Source organism: Camelina sativa, chromosome 14 (assembly GCF_000633955.1).
Source record: "Camelina sativa cultivar DH55 chromosome 14, Cs, whole genome shotgun sequence".
NCBI lineage: Eukaryota > Viridiplantae > Streptophyta > Magnoliopsida > Brassicales > Brassicaceae > Camelina > Camelina sativa.
Genome location: NC_025698.1, coordinates 13,570,492 through 13,589,263, shown reverse-complemented (window position 1 = coordinate 13,589,263; position 18,772 = coordinate 13,570,492). Strand labels below are relative to the sequence as shown.

At 38.9% G+C, this 18,772-nt stretch overlaps 6 protein-coding genes across 8 annotated transcripts in view; 4 read left to right on the top strand and 2 right to left on the bottom strand.

Annotated features, from left to right (window-relative positions):
• On the top strand, positions 3,788-5,166 carry LOC104741358. Its single transcript, XM_010462204.2, has one exon. It carries the CDS (start codon positions 3,890-3,892, stop codon positions 4,994-4,996), a length of 1,107 nt encoding a protein of 368 aa, XP_010460506.1. The 5' UTR covers positions 3,788-3,889; the 3' UTR covers positions 4,997-5,166.
• On the bottom strand, positions 5,875-9,023 carry LOC104741357 (tetratricopeptide repeat protein 7A). The gene is given in 7 exon segments (XM_010462203.2): positions 5,875-6,374; positions 6,479-6,623; positions 6,710-7,062; positions 7,065-7,880; positions 7,982-8,240; positions 8,342-8,594; positions 8,709-9,023. Coding segments are annotated over 6 exon segments (2,082 nt in total). The 5' UTR covers positions 8,540-8,594; positions 8,709-9,023; the 3' UTR covers positions 5,875-6,063.
• On the bottom strand, positions 9,481-11,825 carry LOC104741356 (adenine phosphoribosyltransferase 1, chloroplastic). Of its 3 annotated transcripts, XR_760308.2 has the most exons (8): positions 11,574-11,825; positions 11,201-11,329; positions 10,970-11,080; positions 10,674-10,766; positions 10,129-10,278; positions 9,939-9,997; positions 9,723-9,840; positions 9,481-9,636 (listed from the first exon to the last, which is right to left on the bottom strand). XR_760308.2 is itself a non-coding variant. In XM_010462201.2 (7 exons), the coding sequence occupies exons 1-7, from the start codon at positions 11,728-11,730 to the stop codon at positions 9,787-9,789; spliced, it is 753 nt and encodes a 250-aa protein (XP_010460503.1). In that variant the 5' UTR covers positions 11,731-11,824; the 3' UTR covers positions 9,481-9,786. The 3 variants fall into 3 exon arrangements, 2 of the variants coding, with proteins under 2 accessions (XP_010460503.1, XP_010460504.1); XM_010462201.2 differs by having other exon boundaries at positions 9,481-9,840; positions 11,574-11,824; XM_010462202.2 differs by having other exon boundaries at positions 9,481-9,840; positions 11,201-11,326; positions 11,574-11,824.
• On the top strand, positions 12,358-14,634 carry LOC104741355 (probable beta-1,4-xylosyltransferase IRX10). Its single transcript, XM_019235365.1, has 4 exons — positions 12,358-12,703; positions 12,849-13,237; positions 13,400-13,641; positions 13,842-14,634. The coding sequence occupies exons 2-4, from the start codon at positions 12,968-12,970 to the stop codon at positions 14,353-14,355; spliced, it is 1,026 nt and encodes a 341-aa protein (XP_019090910.1). The 5' UTR covers positions 12,358-12,703; positions 12,849-12,967; the 3' UTR covers positions 14,356-14,634.
• Positions 14,870-15,911, top strand: LOC104741354. Its single transcript, XM_010462199.2, has 2 exons — positions 14,870-15,082; positions 15,546-15,911. The coding sequence occupies exons 1-2, from the start codon at positions 14,936-14,938 to the stop codon at positions 15,642-15,644; spliced, it is 246 nt and encodes an 81-aa protein (XP_010460501.1). The 5' UTR covers positions 14,870-14,935; the 3' UTR covers positions 15,645-15,911.
• LOC104741353 overlaps positions 16,358-18,772 on the top strand; it is a gene marked incomplete in the record, with an annotated part of 5,693 nt that continues 3,278 nt past the window's right edge. Inside the window, 6 exon segments of the mRNA XM_010462198.2 lie at positions 16,358-16,718; positions 17,162-17,232; positions 17,364-18,242; positions 18,353-18,446; positions 18,529-18,603; positions 18,737-18,772. Of these exon segments, the coding sequence (XP_010460500.1) occupies positions 16,655-16,718; positions 17,162-17,232; positions 17,364-18,242; positions 18,353-18,446; positions 18,529-18,603; positions 18,737-18,772 (1,219 nt within the window).

Here is an 18,772-nt window from a genome sequence, read left to right as displayed (position 1 = left end):
CTAGGTTACTGGCTATTTATTGGAGCACTCTCGTATTTCTACGCAATCGTCCATTGCTTGTCGGGGTATTATTACTACAATTACAAAGACGTAGAAGAAGTAGAAGAAGGTGATGATGACATTGAACTTGGAGATGGTGAACATTGTTGCCGTATTTGTCACGAAGATATTAGAGCTTTTTCCGACATTCTCCGTCTATCGAAGTGCAACCGTATTCGATCCAGTTTCTCCCAACTCAAAGGATTTACCTGATTGTTTATTTATTTCTATATATTTGTGGAATTTCTTCAGTGATCTAAATTAAGCACAGATCAATTGGTTTGTTTCCTTTGCACTCTTGAAAGTTGAAACTCCATTAACGAACTTTGTCTGGAAAGAACATTAGCATTGCCGAACATTCCTTCTTTCGCCGAAACCATGACTCCGACCAAAATTTAAACTAAGCAAACATCTCTAATTAAGTTCTTCTCTAAGGATTAATTAAGATAGATAATTAGACCCTACAATTGAGGTAATCTATGACCTCCGCTGATTTCTAGTAGCAACCCCTTCCAAACTTTTCCAAAGGCAACGAGGTCAGCTTCATATGAGGGAGATTTAAAACCATAATCTGTCCTTCTTGCTGCTATATATCCATGTATGCTTCTCAACAGAACAATCCTTGTGATCTGTCTCCATCTTTTATACCTATTTACTAAATTGGACCAGAAAGTTCTCATGAATAGTGTGTACTTCTTACATGCGGAAGATGCGGAAGGATTAAGGAGTTTCATCAAAACTGTTAGATACGGATATACATAAATATCTATAAGATATGTTTATATCTCTTAAATGTAATTTCTCTTGTATTTAGATAAGTCAAAACCAGTGTACTATAGATATTTATGTATATCTACAACTTAAACTACAACTTCGAAGTTTTATTTATCAAAAACTTTTTAAGTCTAAGTATCTGCCACTCTGCTTTACTGAAATCTCGAAGGTCAAGTGAAACTCTACTGGAGCCGATAGTTCTAGTTCTAGTTCCTATGCAGGCATGCATGCTGCTTGCCGTGGCAACAAGCCTTGCATTTTGGGTAAAATATTAGAAGGTTATATAGTTCATTTAGAATAAAATATGTGTGTGTGGACCAAATATAGGATGTTAAACGGCGAAGTCAGGTTTTAAAGAAAAAAAAGGATGACAAAATCAAGACACGTACGAGAAAAGAAGCGCCATACGTTCAGTGGCGAAGGTAGAATTTACGCTTATAGGGGCAATTTTTGTCTAATAACCAAAATTTATTTTAATTACTTTCTACGAAAAAAAATTACTTTCTACGAATCAATAAACATATTTTTAATGATTTTATGGGGTTGTGCGAAGATAATCCACACGGACTATAAATCGGACGAGTAACATAAGCTCAATAAATTGAACGAGATTTTTATTGATTCAAGAATTTGATCCAACCATTTGTTTACAAGAATCGTTAGATTTCGTAAGAAAAAATTTAGGGTTTTCGTTGTAGATGTCGAGTCTAGAGTTTTTGAATACTAAAACAAAGTTGTATTCTCCGAATCTTTCTTTCCTCTTTTCTCTTTCGTAGTTTCTTTTTTTGCTTTAGGAAACGGGGAAAAAAGCTTAAAAGTACCTTTTTTTTTTTTGACAAATAATACTCTATCCTTTTTTGTTGGAAAAATAATATCTCATTTAATTAATCAATGTTGATTAATACCTCAACTTCTAAATGTTGTAAGTTTCATACCTAGCATGTTTATTATTATTTGAGAATTACAATTTTGATCTTAAAATAATTTCTGTTTTAAATAAAATAGAAAAAAAATAAAAAAGGAAAAAGAAATGTTTGACTCGGTGGAGACCACATCGGAAGTGGCTGACTCGGTGATGGTCTTATGTTTTTCTCCTCTGGTCACGATTCTTTGATGATGGTGAAGGTGAAGAAGCTTGACTCTAACTCGCAGGTTGCCAGAATTATCACCGTCACAAGCTGAAACGAAAACCCAGAATTTTTTTTTTTTTATGATTTGTTTCTATTAAGAAACACCGACAATAACATTACCAAAGATTTAAGCTTTAGGAAAATTGGGCATACCCATACAATAAAACCGAACTCAAATTAGGCAAATCGCTATATACCTACAATCATATATATTTATCTTCTGTTTTATGTCTACTTGTTAGATCTAAATTTTCAGTTTCCGACATCGTGTTTATGTGTCTTTCCTCTTCAAATTGAAAGAGAAAACAAACCCCATGGAGAATTTTTATGAAATCTAGTTAGGATTTTTGGTTTTGGTGAAAAAAATGAACACAAATCTACACAGCAGGTTCTTAGAGAAGAAGCACGACGAAGAAGATGACGTTCTCGGCGTGATTTTCTGTTTTTTTTTTGTTTTTTTTGTTCTGTTTTATTTCTTTTATCTAAAATAAATATACTAGTATTAAACTCTGTTTTTAAGGTCAAAATTGTAATTCTCAGATAATAATACACATGCTAGGTATGAAACTTACAACATTTAGAAGTTGAGATATTAATTAATATTGATTAATTATTATTTTTCTAACCAAAAAAGATAGAGTATTATTTGTCCAAATAAAAAATAAATGAGATAGAAACTCCTCAATTGATACATATTTGATTATTTTCTGTATATTCTTCTCAGATTCTAATCTTGTCCTCCAAATCGACATTCAGTTCAAATGTCATCTTGGAAGTGCGACTCCAATTTTTTCCTCCGAATTAGGAATTCTGATGGGCTGGACCTTGCTTAGTCTTATTAGGCCATATTCGTTTCATCATTTAGCATTTCCATATAAATGATTAATTTAAATGATATATCTAAATAATTTATTTTAATGACAACTGATCCAACAAACAAGATAAAAAAATAGTTCATTTGAATGATCAATCAATAATTTTTCTGTTATTTTTTATAAATTATCTTTATCCAATGGTCCAACTAGAATCATCCAAATGAGTTTCAAATTTTTAACTAAAATTTTAAAACTTATTCAAATGTTTTTTTTTGTTGACAAAAATGAACAACACCTAAATAATTCATTCCGATGAATAAACCAATAAGCTAGTATGGGTGCTTTATTCCGGGTTAATCTGATAGTGCTAAAATTATTCTTCTACAAAAATCAATAAGCATGTTTTTTACTATTTTCTACTTTTTCTTTTAAAATTACATTTTTTTTTTAATTCATAGGGGTCAATTGATCCTAATCTTGTCCTCCAAATTACAATTATGCTACCTCCGCCACTGATACGTCAACTAAAAAGTCACCACGTGTTTCTCCTTCTCTCCCACCGTTGCATGGAGCAGACAGACGCTGCAACTGCCTCGTGTTACTCCCTAACCGACCAATCACTTAGCCACACCTCTCTAACTATCTCGAAGAAGCAAAGTTGACGCCAATAACGCCTAACACATCAAAACAAAAATAAATTGAAAAAAAGCCCTCAAATATTGTTTTTAAGTACATTGCATGCGGTTAACAAAAACTAAAACTGAAGAGAAAGGAAAAAAAAAAAAAAAAAAGAGCCGGGGATAGGTGTAGGCACGCATGACGCCCAGCAACAACACGCGTTGCGGTGACATCCTCTGTGATTGGTGAACCGAACCACATATCCCCAATACCTTCTTGTAAAAACGGCACATTAACTCATTTCCTCACACGTGTCCCTATCCCCAACCCTCACTAACACGTACCCATCCTTCTCTCCCCAAATGTCCTTCTTCCTTAATATTCGCCTCCCTCTTATTGGCCCTTCACCTCTTCTTATAACCTTCCCTACCTCATCACCTCTCTTTGATCTCTCAACATCCATATCTTCTCCTTCTTTGAGTTTCTTTTTTAATCTTCTCCTAGCTTGACGTCATGATAAAGATACTCAATCCTCATTCGCACCATTCTCACTCTACAACAACTCTTAAAACAGCTGAGATCTTGTCTAAATACAGACCCATTGCTCCTAAGCCCGGGACGCCTCGTGTCAACGACGATGACCCTTCTTCCTATATGTCTCACAAGATCAGCCAATCTCCTTACCTTCGTAACCTATGGCCTCAGCTTCAAGCGCAGCCTACAAGAACCCGTAAGCGAGGACGAGGTGGGATGGGTCCTTCTTCTCTTGCTATGAAGAGACCGAAGTCATCATGTGTTTCCTCGCCCACTTCTTCTACCACTACTACTACTACTACGCAACGTGTTATTGGCCCAATTAAAACGCTGTCGTTTCAGGCTTTCACTCATCATGGTTTACCTAACCTCACTCAAGTTGGCTACGCGTTGGAGAATGGTGGCTCTTCTGCTTTGGTGACTCTGCCTCTTCTTCAATGCTCTCCTCCTCTTCCCTCCAAATGCATGGAGCCAGAGATCAAAGGAAAGGGTGTCATTGATCTAAACAATACAGCGGAAGTAGTACAAGAGATAGATTTCTTGAAGCAACTACAAGGACCCATCACCACAACTACAATCACAACAAGCGGAGTCATTTCACCCCAGCCTATAAGGCCGGTTTGCTCAAAGATCAACGTAGCATACATAAACCCACTAACGAACCCATCTCCACTGCCTCAAACCAACAAGAAAACTCCAAGTGAGGTCGAAGAGGAAGTAGAGTCCGACGAATTGCCCTCTGTGATCACCGATTCCAGCAACAGGGTCAGAGTCGTGAACTCGGCGTACAAGGAGATGATGGGGCAGCCCGAGTGCTCGTGGCTCGATTCGATGGTGAGAGGGAAGAGGATCTGTGGAGAAGTGATGATCCATTTTTGTGAATCCAAAATTCCGGTGATGAATGAGAACAATGGTTTCTCTTGCTGGGTGAGGATAGAGTGGGAAAGAGAAGGTAAGGAGGAGTACATGCACGCGTTTTGTGATGTTACGAAACTTGCATGTGACTCCAAAGATTATGTCTTTACGTGGAGGTTTCACCCAACAACGGACCGCAGAGAGACTTGTCGGTCAAGCTGCAACGTTTAGTTTAGGTTTTGAGTATGTGTGTTACCATCTTTAGTAGTCCTTTAGCGTAATGATATATCCTCTATAGACTATAGCTAATATGTAAATGTTGGTTAGTTATAATTTCTGCTGTTAAAATACAGTATGAATTAAGAAGAAAAAGTTCCTCGTTTCAGAATGGTTTAATAATCTCTTGACGATGCAAAACTTTAATATTTAATTTGGTTTGTAAATGTGACAAAATGTTGTTGTGTACATTGACTTGAGCAGGAAGCAATCATAGAAGCAGAAGCTCTATAAACTCAAATGTTAAAGTGCTAAAACGACACAACGTTTCAGCTTGAGGAAGAAAACCTTTGTTTTAAATCTGTTTGCGTCTTTATGGAAAACTGTAACGTAGAATATTTGGGAACTCTTACATCTTGAACCAAGTTTAGGTTGGGAGCAAGGCTTAAATTATAGGTTTGGAGTATGTGTGTGGCCTTTATATTTTAAAGAAGGTTTAGGAGTAGTGAAATCACATTTATAAGAGAAAAATGGCAGCAAGATTTATATTTATTATCCAACTTTTATTAGCTGTTTAGTCATGTAACGACTGGACTTCCAAAACTTATCAAACAAAGTACTGGACCGGTATAGGTCCAGGTTCCAGGTCTCCGTGCAGAGTAAGGGAACCGCCTATACGCATGATCGGTATTTGAGGGGCCGTGTGTGATGTAGTATTCTTAAGCAATTGTTCCCAATAGAAAGTAGGTGGTCTATAAAGGATTATGCGGCTTATCTCTTACTATCAAGTATCAATGCAACGTCGATGAGGTGAAACTCGGTTTCCAAACAGATCTCACAGTGAATACTATCGGTGAGTAAGCGTGGTATTCTTTTATCTAAGGAAGTGCCTGAGACATAAGGTAGATTTGTGAGTTAACCCTTCAAAATTGGTAGCTGTTCTTACATTACCATGGTACCATCCAACAAACTACAACTTTTATTTATCAAATGCTTTCAAGGCAAGTATCTGCCACTCTGCAACCTTATTTAGAGGCCCTTAGAGGATTTTGTTACCTGTTTTCACTTAGCTTGCCCGCACGTCAAGTGAAACTCTGTACTGGAGCCGATAGTTCTAGTTCATATGCAGCTTGGTAAAATTCTGCAGCTTGCTGTGACAAACCTTGCATTTTGGCAACGTGCCCTAGCTTCATCCACGCATCATGATTTCTCGGGTCTAATCTTAAGGCATTCATGAGGAAACTTTTAGCGGTTGGAAGTGATTCACCTCCGGATTTCATCATAACCTCTGCTATAGAAACAATGCTGGGCACGTGATCTGGATCGATTGAGAGCGAGAGGAAGAAGGATATTAGAGCCTCTTCATGAAGTGATTTAGCTTCTAGACACAAACCTGTCCCAACCATAGAAGCAAATGTATTGAGCTTCTTACCTATGCGAATATTATGAATGTGGTTAACGAGTTCGTTTATGGCTCTTAATGTCTATTCTCCATACCTGTTTCATTCCAGCCTCTGGGAGAATAATAGCACATGGATCTTGCCTTCTCGAGACATGTTTCTGCATCTGACCATGAACCTAGCTTTCCGTAGACAGAGGCCAGCTCTTGCCAAGCTTCCATTTCACATTTCTTTAGCAAAATCTGGGAATAGAGAATAAGATTAGTCAGAGATATCACAGAATTCACAGAATATGTTTCTTTCGAATTATGACACCCAAACTAGGTACCTCAGATTGTTCAGATTTATCCTGCGCCCGTATTAGGCCCAACAAGCTGCTGCATGTCTTCAATGCCTGCTTAGGTTGTTCTTGAGCCATATGAAGCACAATTTTCAACTTCAGAAGCTCTAACTTTTCAATGTCACCAGCCTCTTCCATGGTGAAGTCCAGAATAGATTCAGCATCCTTAAGCCGTTTCTCCGCTGAAAGGACACAAGCTAAATGTTTCCATCCTCTAGTTGAACCTCCTCCTACCATACTAGAATACTCAACCGCACCATCCAAAGCCGCCTGAACATTTCTTTGAACTGCATTCTCAAAGCTTAGGTTAAATATAATGTCCGGTTCCGGATTATCCTTGGCCTCTTTGCTGCTTCATTTAGTGATAACAGAGTCTTTTTCTGAAGGAAAACCCGTTCAGAGTCTAATTTGGAACTTCTTGCAGTGTTTCCATAGCATACACCAAGGAAACTGTGTGCTTGGCTGAACAAATGTTCACTCTGATTGTTTGCCAAGTCGAGCAGCTTCTGAGCAAAATTTATGCCGTCCCTTGAGTGTTTTGGATCTTTAGAGCACAGCTTTGCTCCAAACAATAACCAAGGAACGTGTGGTATCTGTCTGGATTCAGAGGGGCCTAGGGACATCTTTAATAGATTAATGGCTGCTTTATCAATCCCTGCAGCACTGTAACAAAGGGAGAGAAGGTACCATCTCTCGCCACGGGTGTAAACACCCGGAAGAATCTGCTCTAGATAGTTCGCTAACACTTCAAACTGCCCAGTCATTGAAAGAGCGTAAGTGAGATGATCCATGAGTTCTGGATCCCACTGTATGTCCCCAACGACCATCTTCTTTACAAGTAACATCAGTAACACAATTGCTTCCTCGATATTGTCTTTTGGGCACGCCTCAACACCCCCGTAAAGCAAAATCAAAGCCAAGGATTTCTGCGTAACAGCTAACCTTTGGGGATCCAAATTCCACGGTCTGGATAAAGCACGGCGATATGAAGCAATAGTTTCGTGATGATTCCCTGCTTTTGTCCATAGCAAAGGAAGCAGTTCGAGGGCCTTCTGAAAAATGTTCTGCAGTTTAGAGAAGCCGTTGATACCATCAGGCATGCCACTTGGCAATGCAGATTCAACCACGTCAAGTATTATTTTGCATTCCTCCGCAGCCTCTGGTAAAACAGCAGAACAATGTTACTAGCTATAGATTCCAATGCAACAACAAAAAAAAAAAAATCTGGAGAGAGCCACAGTTAAAATATTCCATATATACCTTTGTAAGAGCCGAGTTCCTCAAGTGATCTAGCTTTAAGCAAGATTGCTTCAAGAAGTAAACTAACAGAATGCATTGACATTGAGGTGGGAGGCACAATAAGAGGTTTGGAGCGTGGTTTACATGGACGAGTTCTCTCAACAATGGCTTTGATTATCCTTGGAGTTAAGACCTTAATATCAATCCCCTTAAACACCTGAAGCGCTGCATCAAAATTACCTCTCTGATATTCAAGTCTCCCCAACAAAGCCCTCGCTTCCTAACAACACCACGAATACCGCCAGAAAATTTTAAAAAAAATCAAACATCAAGATAGTTCCAATTAAACTGATACATGAGAGTAGGCTAAAACAAACACACCTCATAGTTGAGTGAGAGAGCTTCCTTTAGAGTCGATTCAGCTTCGTCAACTTGAATATCATCGAGTTTGGAATCCCAATCGCCTCCTGCAGTTCGAGAAGAAAGTCCACTAGCTGAGAAATCTCTTGTAGCTAGGGATTCTGGCGAACCAGGCTGGTCCTCGAACCGGAATTGTTCGCCTGAACAAGCACACAACATCTTCTCCTCCTATGAATAGATTCACAGATCTACGCTGCTTTTGTAATCAGCTTCACTATGGGGAAAACAAAATAAACAGAAACATGTGTTAATTCAGAAATCAAACCACAAATCCTTGTTGCTTTCGCATAATGAAACGCTAAAACGAGTTTAAGGGAAAGAAGCTTACATGAAAATGGCGGAAGGAGAAGACAATCAGCGAGAAAGAGAAACGCGAATCGTAGCAGAAGCAGCCATGAGAACAAATTTTGATAAGGAAGTAGTAATAGTAACTTGAGCTTTGTTGTTGGGGCCTGGGGGTTGTAACTAAAAACCAAAATCCTCGAATTAGTTTAATCGATTTAGTTAGAGAGAAGATCCGAAATCGATGAAGGGTCTTTTGTCATTTTGCAGTGTGTGTGTGTTGTTCATGTCAATGTTAGCAGCAAAGCCAGCCAGAGCACCCAGCAGCAACCCACGCTGTGATTATTTTTTTTGTGTGTGTTTTATTTTATTTTTTTAAGGTAATTTTGAATTTTTGTCTTTTGGTCCACATTTTATCTGTTTTCAACTAAAGCACGCTTTAAACATTCCCAAAATACCCTAGTCTTATAGTAGTGTTATAAAGTGTGTCTGTGAAACGTGAAAATACCAAAGTAATCATTTTGGGGAGAGAGACAAGTAACGCAAGTTTGGAGGGGATGAGTGATTTGTTTCTTACTCTCGAACCAGTATTGATTGAATTGAGATTTTTGTTTTGGTTGGACACAGATTGATGGTATACATAATTTATAGACATCACGAGTTACCATTTTGAGATGATAGTTTTTTATAAAAAAAAAACATTATAATCTTTATCTATATACTAATCTGAAGTACTAAACTGTCACGTTCTACTGACGGCCACGGACGAGCATTGTGTCAAATAGGGAGTAGTAAGAACTAAGAAGTAACATGCAAGGTGCTGCGAAACTTAAAAGAAGAATTGAGTTACCAAAACCTTAATCCCCAGCTCGAGTTTCCCCCATTACAACTTGACTCTGTGTTAATTAAGCCCATAACACCTTATTATTAATTGGGGTTTTTATTGGTCCAACAAACGGAACTGCAATCGAATCCTGACATTCAAATGCCATTTTCTAGTCTGAGCCGATTATGATAATTTTGAAACAACATGGATCAAATCCCAAGTAAAATGTCTCACCATACGTGAAAAATAGAACCAACACTTGATCCAATCAATAATCCCCCTTTAAGTTTTCTTCTTGTTAAGCCGAGCTTACAAGAACAAATAGCGGCGTCTCTCCTAGTTTATCCTTTCCCTTCAAAAACATTGCAGAGATATATCTCTTTGTAAGCAAATAATTATGAGAGATTGGAAGCAGATAGTGAAAAAAAAAAAGAGATAACGAAGCTAAACCTTAAGCTCTGGTAACTCAATTACGCAAGCACACTCAACAATCTTCACTCCTACTCGCTCTGCAAACACACAACCAGTTGCAGAGTGAGAGAGAGAAAGAATCACAGTATAACTAAAACATTTTGTGATTACGGACTTGAGTTGCATTATCAAAAGGATAAATTGATCTACTTCTCAATTGTGCACTTACCAAGTAGTCGGATTGCAGCAGCAAGAGTCCCACCCGTGGCAATAAGGTCATCTATGATAATAGCACGCTCACCAGGCTCTACTGCACCTACATGCATCTCAATCTTATCTGTTCCATACTCCAACGAATACTCTTCCGAAATAACCTTCCCTATTAAAGAAACCAAAAATCAGTAGGCCTAGAATTTAGTTACATGGATAAACAAGTAATGAGATACTTATTTGGCACTGCTCAACAAGTCTCTAAATTACTTTAACACCTTTTTCGTAATTGGTCAAGATAAACGACTTAGACACCATGGATATGTAACCAAAAAAAAACCCACTCAAGCTACTGGGAGTTACCACAAAGGTATATATATGATCTAGAAAATGAGCAGCATCATAGACATAGAGTAATCGAAGCCATAGATAGGAAGATAAAAGTCACCTTACTCAAGTCCGAGATACTAACAATTGTAAACTTAGAGTTAACTTAGACAGTTCGATGTAACTAGATATTAGAACAGCAAGTCACACTAGAAGAAAGAAAAGAAAAAAAAATACCAGGCAACTTCTTGGGCTTCCTCATGGGAACAAATTTGGCACCAATAGCCAACGCAATAGGAGGGCCAAAAATGAAACCTCTAGCTTCAACACCTGCACTCACCACAACATCTCCATTAAGGCAAGAACGAAAAAATTCATCCACCAGAGATACAAACTTCCATTTTAAAGTAACATACTCAGAATTCAATCAAAGGCCATTGTAAGACTCGTAGAGCTCAATTATAAAAAAAAAGCAACTAATCTTGGTAATGGGAATTATCAATTGAACAAAACAGACCACACAAAAGAGTTACCTGCAACAACAGATATGTCTTTGTCTTTGTATCTCTCAACAAACAAAGCAATGGTATCCTTAAAGGCCTCAGTGTCGAGAAGAAGCGTCGTTATGTCCTGAAACATGATCCCTGCGATATAAAAATCCAATCCAGAGAAACAAAAACCTAAATTAGGATCACAACTCAGATCAAGAGTAAGAGACGATAATTGCTATAAGTAACCCAAAACCCTCGTAAACAGGAGAGAACCTGGTTTAGGGAAGTCGGGGATGACTCTAATGGAAGAAGCGATCTTGGCGATTCTCGGATCTTGCACATCTTCAGTCGCCATTTCACTGTCCCGACTCGCTGCTGCTGCTGCTGCTGCTGCTGCTACTACTTTTAGCACAATACTCGGCGTCAGATTTGTAAAAACACACACAAACAGACAGACAGACCTAAAGAAGGACGCGAATGAGAAAACAGTGATGACAAAAATGACCAATTTATCCCAAAAATGATTTCACGTTTTGACGTATTTGCCCCACCCAATCAAAAAAATATCCTTCTTTTTCCAAAAGAAAACAAAAACGTTTTTAAAAAATGAAATAAACGAGGTGGTGGGGTGGGGTCTACGGTCTACCTGTGGAGGAGAAGAGGCGGAGGGAGTTGGTAGAACGGTGACTTGAGAGGCGGATCGAAGTAGGAGCACGGTGGTGGTAGTTGTTGAGAAGACGAGGGACAGGAGGAGCAAGTGAGAGACGGTGAGAGACAAGTAGTGGAGAAATTATTGTTTGCATTTTCTTTGGGACTGAGAGAGAGAGAGAGAGATCTTTGAAAAGGAACGTACCAATTGGAGACGGAATAATTGAACAAGCGCCGTGATCAATGATGCCTATTGAGAGAGGTCTAAAGTCTAAACCAACCTAACTCATGTCACTCAACCATTGACTTTTCTACTTGGTTCTTCATATAAAATTTGTCAAAACCAATCTTTTTGATTCTTTTTAATTTGATGACAAACTATAAAGTTTAGTGTACCACACTGTACTATGATCTCCCACCAGTCCTATACGTATGATCTTTGTTTATAATTAGATTGAATATCAAAGTACATTGTCCACTCCAGTCTATTTTTCCCAGTTTAAAAGTTAAATTTTAGTACTACAATTTTCCTCAATTTTTTTTTGGAGATAAATTATGTTACCATAGCACTATAGCAGCCATTGGGAGAGAATAAGCACACAAAAGTATCCTCGTTGTGATGTCTAATGGGCCACTTTAATGTCAATGAAGCCTACTAATGGACATTAACTTAGCCCATAATGGGACCGCGCGTTTTGACTTTGTGACGTCGTGAACCAGTTGTTACCTCCGTGTCTGTCTGGTCGTTGAAAAATACATTTGGAAAGTATATCACAAGCAATTTTTCTTGAGACTTGTCTGTGACTTGAAGCTATTTATTTTCCCCCAATTTCGTTTTCCATCGTCTTCTTGATGTTTCGTTTTCAGAAATTCGCATCTTCCTTATGAATTAAAAAAACCCTAAAACCTAATCCCGAAGTAAACTCGTCAACCACTGCGCCCATGACTTCCCAACGATACTCTTCCCTTATATGCTCCCTCTTCCTTCTTCTCTCTTCTTCGATCCAACCCGACCCACACATCTCCGTCGGATATGAAGATTCGCTCTTACCTCTCCGCCATTATTCATTTCCTCTTCTTCTTCTCCGCTTCTTCCGCTGAACAAACCCTTCGGACAGCGAATCTCAGGTACAACTTTGGAATGTGATTAGTCACTAGTTTTAGTCAAACCATTTGAAATGTGTTGTGTCCCTTTACAAATTGGTTTATGTTATAATCAATTTTGATTTGCTGTGTCAAGAGAGTTCAACAAAAGGTTTGTTATAAAATGCAGGAAGTGCTGGTGATGTTTTGGAGGATAATCCAGTTGGAAAGCTTAAGGTTTATGTATACGAGCTTCCAAGCAAGTACAACAAGAAATTACTTCAAAAGGATCCTAGATGTCTTACACACATGTTTGCTGCTGAGATTTTTATGCATAGGTTTCTCTTATCTAGTCCTGTTCGAACGCGTAATCCTGATGAAGCTGATTGGTTTTACACTCCTATTTACCCTACTTGTGATCTCACTCCTACCGGCTTGCCATTGCCTTTTAAATCTCCGCGTATGATGAGAAGCGCCATACAGCTAGTCTCGTCAAATTGGCCTTATTGGAATCGGACTGAAGGAGCTGATCACTTCTTTGTTGTGCCCCATGACTTTGGAGCTTGCTTCCACTATCAGGTAGATCTCTTTGATCTAACAATGTACATGATTATTACCTTATAGTTAGCTGTTTGTATCATCATTATCACACTAGTGCTTATGATTGTATTTCTTAAGATTGTAGAATAGTCCAATGATTTGATTTGTGTGCGAATTGAAGATTTAATGTACATTGAACAGGAAGAAAAAGCCATTGAAAGAGGGATTCTTCCGCTACTCCAGCGAGCCACTTTGGTTCAGACATTTGGTCAGAGGAACCATGTGTGTTTGGACCAAGGCTCTATCACTATTCCTCCTTTTGCACCTCCACAGAAGATGCAGGCTCATCTTATTCCTCCAGATATTCCTCGCTCTATCTTTGTCTACTTCCGTGGTTTGTTCTACGATGTTAACAACGACCCAGAAGGTGGCTATTATGCAAGGTACACATTTTGCCGACTTGTACACTAGTCTTACATTAATTTTTACACAAAAAAACTCAATAGCTTCATACAATAAAAGAAGCACTTATATATCAAGATCTACCTATTAAGATTACAGTTCATCATTCCTCATTAGGAACTAAGTCAAATAATATCAAGTTGTTTTGGAATCTGCTGAATGGAATTCTCTCTTTGTACAGAGGTGCAAGAGCAGCAGTGTGGGAGAATTTCAAGAACAACCCTCTATTCGACATCTCAACAGATCACCCGACAACATACTACGAAGACATGCAAAGAGCCATATTCTGTCTATGTCCTCTAGGGTGGGCACCATGGAGCCCGAGGTTAGTTGAAGCAGTTGTGTTTGGGTGCATTCCAGTTATCATAGCGGACGACATAGTACTCCCTTTCGCAGACGCCATCCCTTGGGAAGAAATAGGGGTCTTTGTTGCGGAGAAAGATGTCCCTGAGCTAGACACGATCCTGACGTCGATACCAACAGAAGTGATCCTCAGAAAACAGAGACTCCTCGCAAATCCTTCGATGAAACGAGCCATGCTTTTCCCTCAACCAGCACAACCAGGGGATGCATTCCATCAGATTCTTAACGGGTTAGCTAGGAAGTTACCCCACGACAAAAGCATATACCTGAAGGCAGGTGAGAAGGCACTGAACTGGACTGCTGGTCCGACTGGTGACCTTAAACCTTGGTAAACTCAAAGAGAGAGAGAGAGAGAGAGAGTTACGTTTTGTTGTATATCTTGGGTTTTCCATCCTAGAGTTATATCTTGAGATAAGAGCATATGTTGTTGCCTTTTTTTAGCACTTGAGAAAACATTAGAAGTCCTCCGTCCGTCTGGATTATTTTTGTAGATAACATTTACTCGAGGTACAAGTACCAAACCAAGTTGGATGTACTACTACTGTACACGCTGTATCCCCACTCTTTTTTGTCTTCACATTGTCAATCAACCTTTTACTGTTTATCTTCTTTTTTTTGGTGCAAATTACTGTTTATCATCAATCATGTAAAAATTGTAAAGTATCATAAATATGCCTCCAATAACCCGAAAAGTTGTGGAAACAAACATGTGGTAATAATACTGAAAATTATTTTTCTATAAAAAAGGTAATTAATATTATAATTTAGAAAAAATTGTAAAGCTCGTAGATGAAATGGGCCTATAGTCTACTAAAAAATAATGGGCTGATCGAGGGAAATCTGGAAAACTGATGATCTAAGAAACCTTTGTTTGTCTTTTGAGAGTGAGAGAGAGAGAAAGGAGAGGCGGCGATGGGAGGAGGAATGGGTGCGTTTTGGGGAACTAGGGTGATGGAACTAGTGAAGAAGCACGATTCCGGTGGTCTTCTTTGGAAACGAATCAAGCTTACACCTACTCGTAAAGCCAATGCCAAAACCCGCCTCCGTCGCGTTTGGCAGGTACTCTCCTTTTTCCCATCTTTTTAGGGTTTTGATTAACCTTTCTCCCATTTTTTCCTAGTCTATCTATATTCGTGATCGATGTGTTTCTATATACATGTAAAGGATGGATTAGGTTTAGGACTGTGTTCGTTGATGTTTCCTGACAAAATGTTGATGGCTTCATTTCAAAATTACGAGTTTTCATTTGCAAAAATTGTTTCAGGCATTGTTCAGTTTTGTGTGATGTGGTCTCATCAGGTTTGATTAGTTGTATTGAGTTATGGGCAACTCCAATTGTGTAGTTTGTAAATTTACCTATGCACTCAAAATTTTGTTCTTGATAGGCCTTAGGAAATTGGAACTAGGAATAGAGTATGTCGGCTTCAGTGATAGTGAACCAAAGTAGAATCATTTAGCGTTTGCATACTTGGGAATTCATTTGTCCTGATAAATTAACATGTGCTTCTCCATCTCTCAATAGAATGAGGCTGTTCTGAGGGCGTGCGGTGAATCAGATGCACCAAATCCGCCGGGAGCTAGCAACACAAAAAGCTGTAGCAGTGGTTTGAAAAAGAATTAAGGCGGAAGAGAAGCTAGAAACATGGTCGGTAGTTTGTAAGGAATCGTAGATCAACACTCTTGTCTTTTCCTGATTTAACAAAAAAATAATAGCAGAGGTTGGTTTTACTTGTTGAATCTTGTGTTGTTGGGTTTATTGGTTTTACATGTAGAATCTGCAACGGGTTTAGCAAAAAAAGCAGAGGCACCCCCACACCAAAGCAGAACATGAGATTTGAGTATTGTTACCTTTTTATTGCTTTTTTATCGCAAAGAAAGTTGTTCATCAGCTGCTCAATAACTCTTGGCAACGCAATTTAATCCTTAACCTCGATGTCCCTTAGTTATATATTATAGACTGACTACACTGTGGGTTCAATACCAGAATTTTGGTTTAGCTATTCGAGAGCCTTATCTTCAAATCTTGTTGAAAAGTTAAAAGTATATATATTTCAATCAAAATATATTAAGTACCACTTTTAACGTATCGTTTTCCAAGAAAACCAAAAAAAACATACAATTAAGGCAGAAACGTTAATTTTTAAATACCATGATTGAAACTTTTGATAATATTGGAACAAAACAATAAGGGAAAATTTTAACTTAATACATTATACAAAGTACCATTAATAAATAAACGCAATGATAATTTAAAAAAATAAAAACACTTGGGGGTTGACAAAGAAAAGAAAAAAAAAAAAAAAGAAGGAAAAAACAAAACCTGGGGGCAAAGTCGGATCGGTGTTGTGATGTAAGCAAACAAGCAAAAAGCCTCTGCCTTAGCCTTTCCCTTCATCTCTTGCTCCTTCACTCACTCTCGATCTCAGAGACACGAAACCAAAAAAAGCTTTCTTCTCTTCCTAAAGGCTTCAAATCCATAACCAGCAAACAAAAGTTTCTTTCTCAATCAAAATCTCCTCCAAAGCCCTTTCTAACTTGGCTTTTTTTTTTCAACTGCGCTCGCTCCGTGCCTCCTCCGTCGTCTCCTTCTTCTTACGTAATCTCGAAGTCGGTTGTTGTTCCAGTCCTGCCATGGCCGAAGGGAAGTTCGATCTGCCTGACGATCTCATCTTTTCCAAATCTGATCAGTTGAAAGGTACTTCCCTAAGCGCCTCTCAATCCTCGTCGTCTTCTTCTTCTTCTTCTGTTTTGGATTTCGTTAATTTGAATTTGAATTTCTCTCTCTCTCTGGACCGATTTGAATGCGGAGAAACGAATGTAATCGTTTGGTTTGTGGATCTGAATTCCCAAATAGGATGCGGCAGCCATGTATATCTATCAGATTCATCACAATTTGACCTAGCTAATATTGTTGTGCTGATTAGGGTTCTACGATTTCTTTTAGCAACCTTAGATGCATTAGCAACTTCATGTTTGGATTTAAACGACAGACGTAATTCTCTTTTGTTTCCGATTCCAGAGTTTGGGATCTGGAGGAACTAAGAACCAATGATTCTCTAATTCCTGCACTATTGGTTTCCTGACTCGGTTGGTTAGATTTCCTTCAGCCATTGACTAGCTCGTCTTTGTTTTCTGCAGAATTGGCCTCAGATAACAACATTCCTTTGTCTCCTCAGTGGCTTTACACGAAATCAACCGATAGCAAGATGGTATTATACCTTATATTGCCTAACTTTTCTTCTCTTTTTTTCACCTTAATATGGCTTCGTATGTAGACAGTATGAGTTTTGTTGTTTCTCTGTAACATACTCTTTCATCTGATCTTGTTGCTCTGTGGTAGGATGTTCGATCTCCTACTCCTGTGCCCATGGGAAACCCAAGTGACCCTAATCTCAAGGATGCATGGCGCTTGGATTCACCCGAAGACAAAAAGGACTGGAGGAAACTTGTGCCTGACAATGAAACTAGTCGCAGATGGCGTGAAGAGGAAAGAGAAACTGGTTTACTCGGTGTCAGGAAAGCTGATCGGAGAAAAACTGAACGTCGCAGTGACAATGTCCCAACCAGAGAAACTGGTGACACTAAAACTACTGCTTCCTCTGATAGGTGGCATGATGTTACTTCTCGTGCTGCTGTACATGAACCTCGCCGCGACAACAAATGGTCATCTCGCTGGGGTCCTGATGACAAAGAGAAAGAAACCCGTTCTGAGAAGGTAGATAATAATAATTACAAGGACAAGGAAGAGCCTCATAGTGAAAGCCAATCTGTGGTTAGCAGCATCCGTGCTACTTCTGAACGGGACTCTGACCCTCGTGACAAATGGAGGCCACGTCATAGGATGGAAGCCCAGTCTGCTGGGCCGACTTCTTATCGCGCTGCACCTGGGTTTGGACTTGATAGAGGACGAGCCGAGGGCCCAAATTTAGGCTTCACTGTGGGCCGAGGAAGGGCATCTGCAGTTGGGAGGGGTTCGTCAACCTCCTCAATTGGTGCTGGTGCATGTGCTTTTTTAGGAAATGAAAGTATTCCTGATAAACAAAGCGCTTCAGCCTCTATGTTTCGGTATCCAAGGGGTAAGTTGCTTGACATGTATAGAAAACAGAAGCCTGATTCTTCCCTAGGTAGGATACCGACTGAGATGGAGGAAGTTGCCTCCATTACTCAAGTGGCTTTGATCAATCCTCTTGCTTTTATTGCACCTGATGCCGACGAAGAGGTATGGTAACCACTGAGAACTGGCTTCCATTGCCCTTTTTCATGAGTGTGTCATTAATTTTTAATTTCTTATTCGCAACTGAGTTTGTTGACGGGTATCTTATCTATCAGGCAAGCCTTAACGGCATATGGAAGGGAAGGATCATTAGTAGCGAAGTTTACACTCCATCTGAGGAAGAATCCTCAGGTGGTGAAAACAGCATGGGTATGTTATCTTGTCTTTAGCTTTTTGGCCTCTATCTTTCCACCTAGCATAATATGATGAATGCTTCTCTGACCTGACTCAGGTGAAACAAGAGCGGAGAGTTCTTTGGTAGGGTTTGTGAATGGTGACAATGTTTCCATGCAAAATAGTGATTCTGGTACGTGTCTGATAAGTATCAAATGGGTCTTTAATGTCATGTATTGTTTTGAACATGTCTTATCTTTATGAGTTTACTGGACTTTTTTAATGTCCTAAATATTCTGAACAAAAGTCAAAAAATATTATTGTAGGGTTACTTGGTAGTCAAAATGGAGGTCTGGGGGGTG

Coding starts and splice junctions, on each gene's coding strand:
- LOC104741358 (XM_010462204.2), top strand. CDS start 3,890: ATGATAAAGATACTCAATCCTCATTCGCACCATTCTCACTCTACAACA.
- LOC104741355 (XM_019235365.1), top strand. CDS start 12,968: ATGTTTGCTGCTGAGATTTTTATGCATAGGTTTCTCTTATCTAGTCCT. Junction 13,238..13,399: donor GAGCTTGCTTCCACTATCAG/GTAGATCTCTTT, acceptor TACATTGAACAG/GAAGAAAAAGCCATTGAAAG. Junction 13,642..13,841: donor GAAGGTGGCTATTATGCAAG/GTACACATTTTG, acceptor CTCTTTGTACAG/AGGTGCAAGAGCAGCAGTGT.
- LOC104741354 (XM_010462199.2), top strand. CDS start 14,936: ATGGGAGGAGGAATGGGTGCGTTTTGGGGAACTAGGGTGATGGAACTA. Junction 15,083..15,545: donor GCCTCCGTCGCGTTTGGCAG/GTACTCTCCTTT, acceptor ATCTCTCAATAG/AATGAGGCTGTTCTGAGGGC.
- LOC104741356 (XM_010462201.2), bottom strand. CDS start 11,730: ATGCAAACAATAATTTCTCCACTACTTGTCTCTCACCGTCTCTCACTT. Junction 11,081..11,200: donor CCCCGACTTCCCTAAACCAG/GTTCTCTCCTGT, acceptor TTTATATCGCAG/GGATCATGTTTCAGGACATA. Junction 10,279..10,673: donor GAAGCCCAAGAAGTTGCCTG/GTATTTTTTTTT, acceptor TTTCTTTAATAG/GGAAGGTTATTTCGGAAGAG.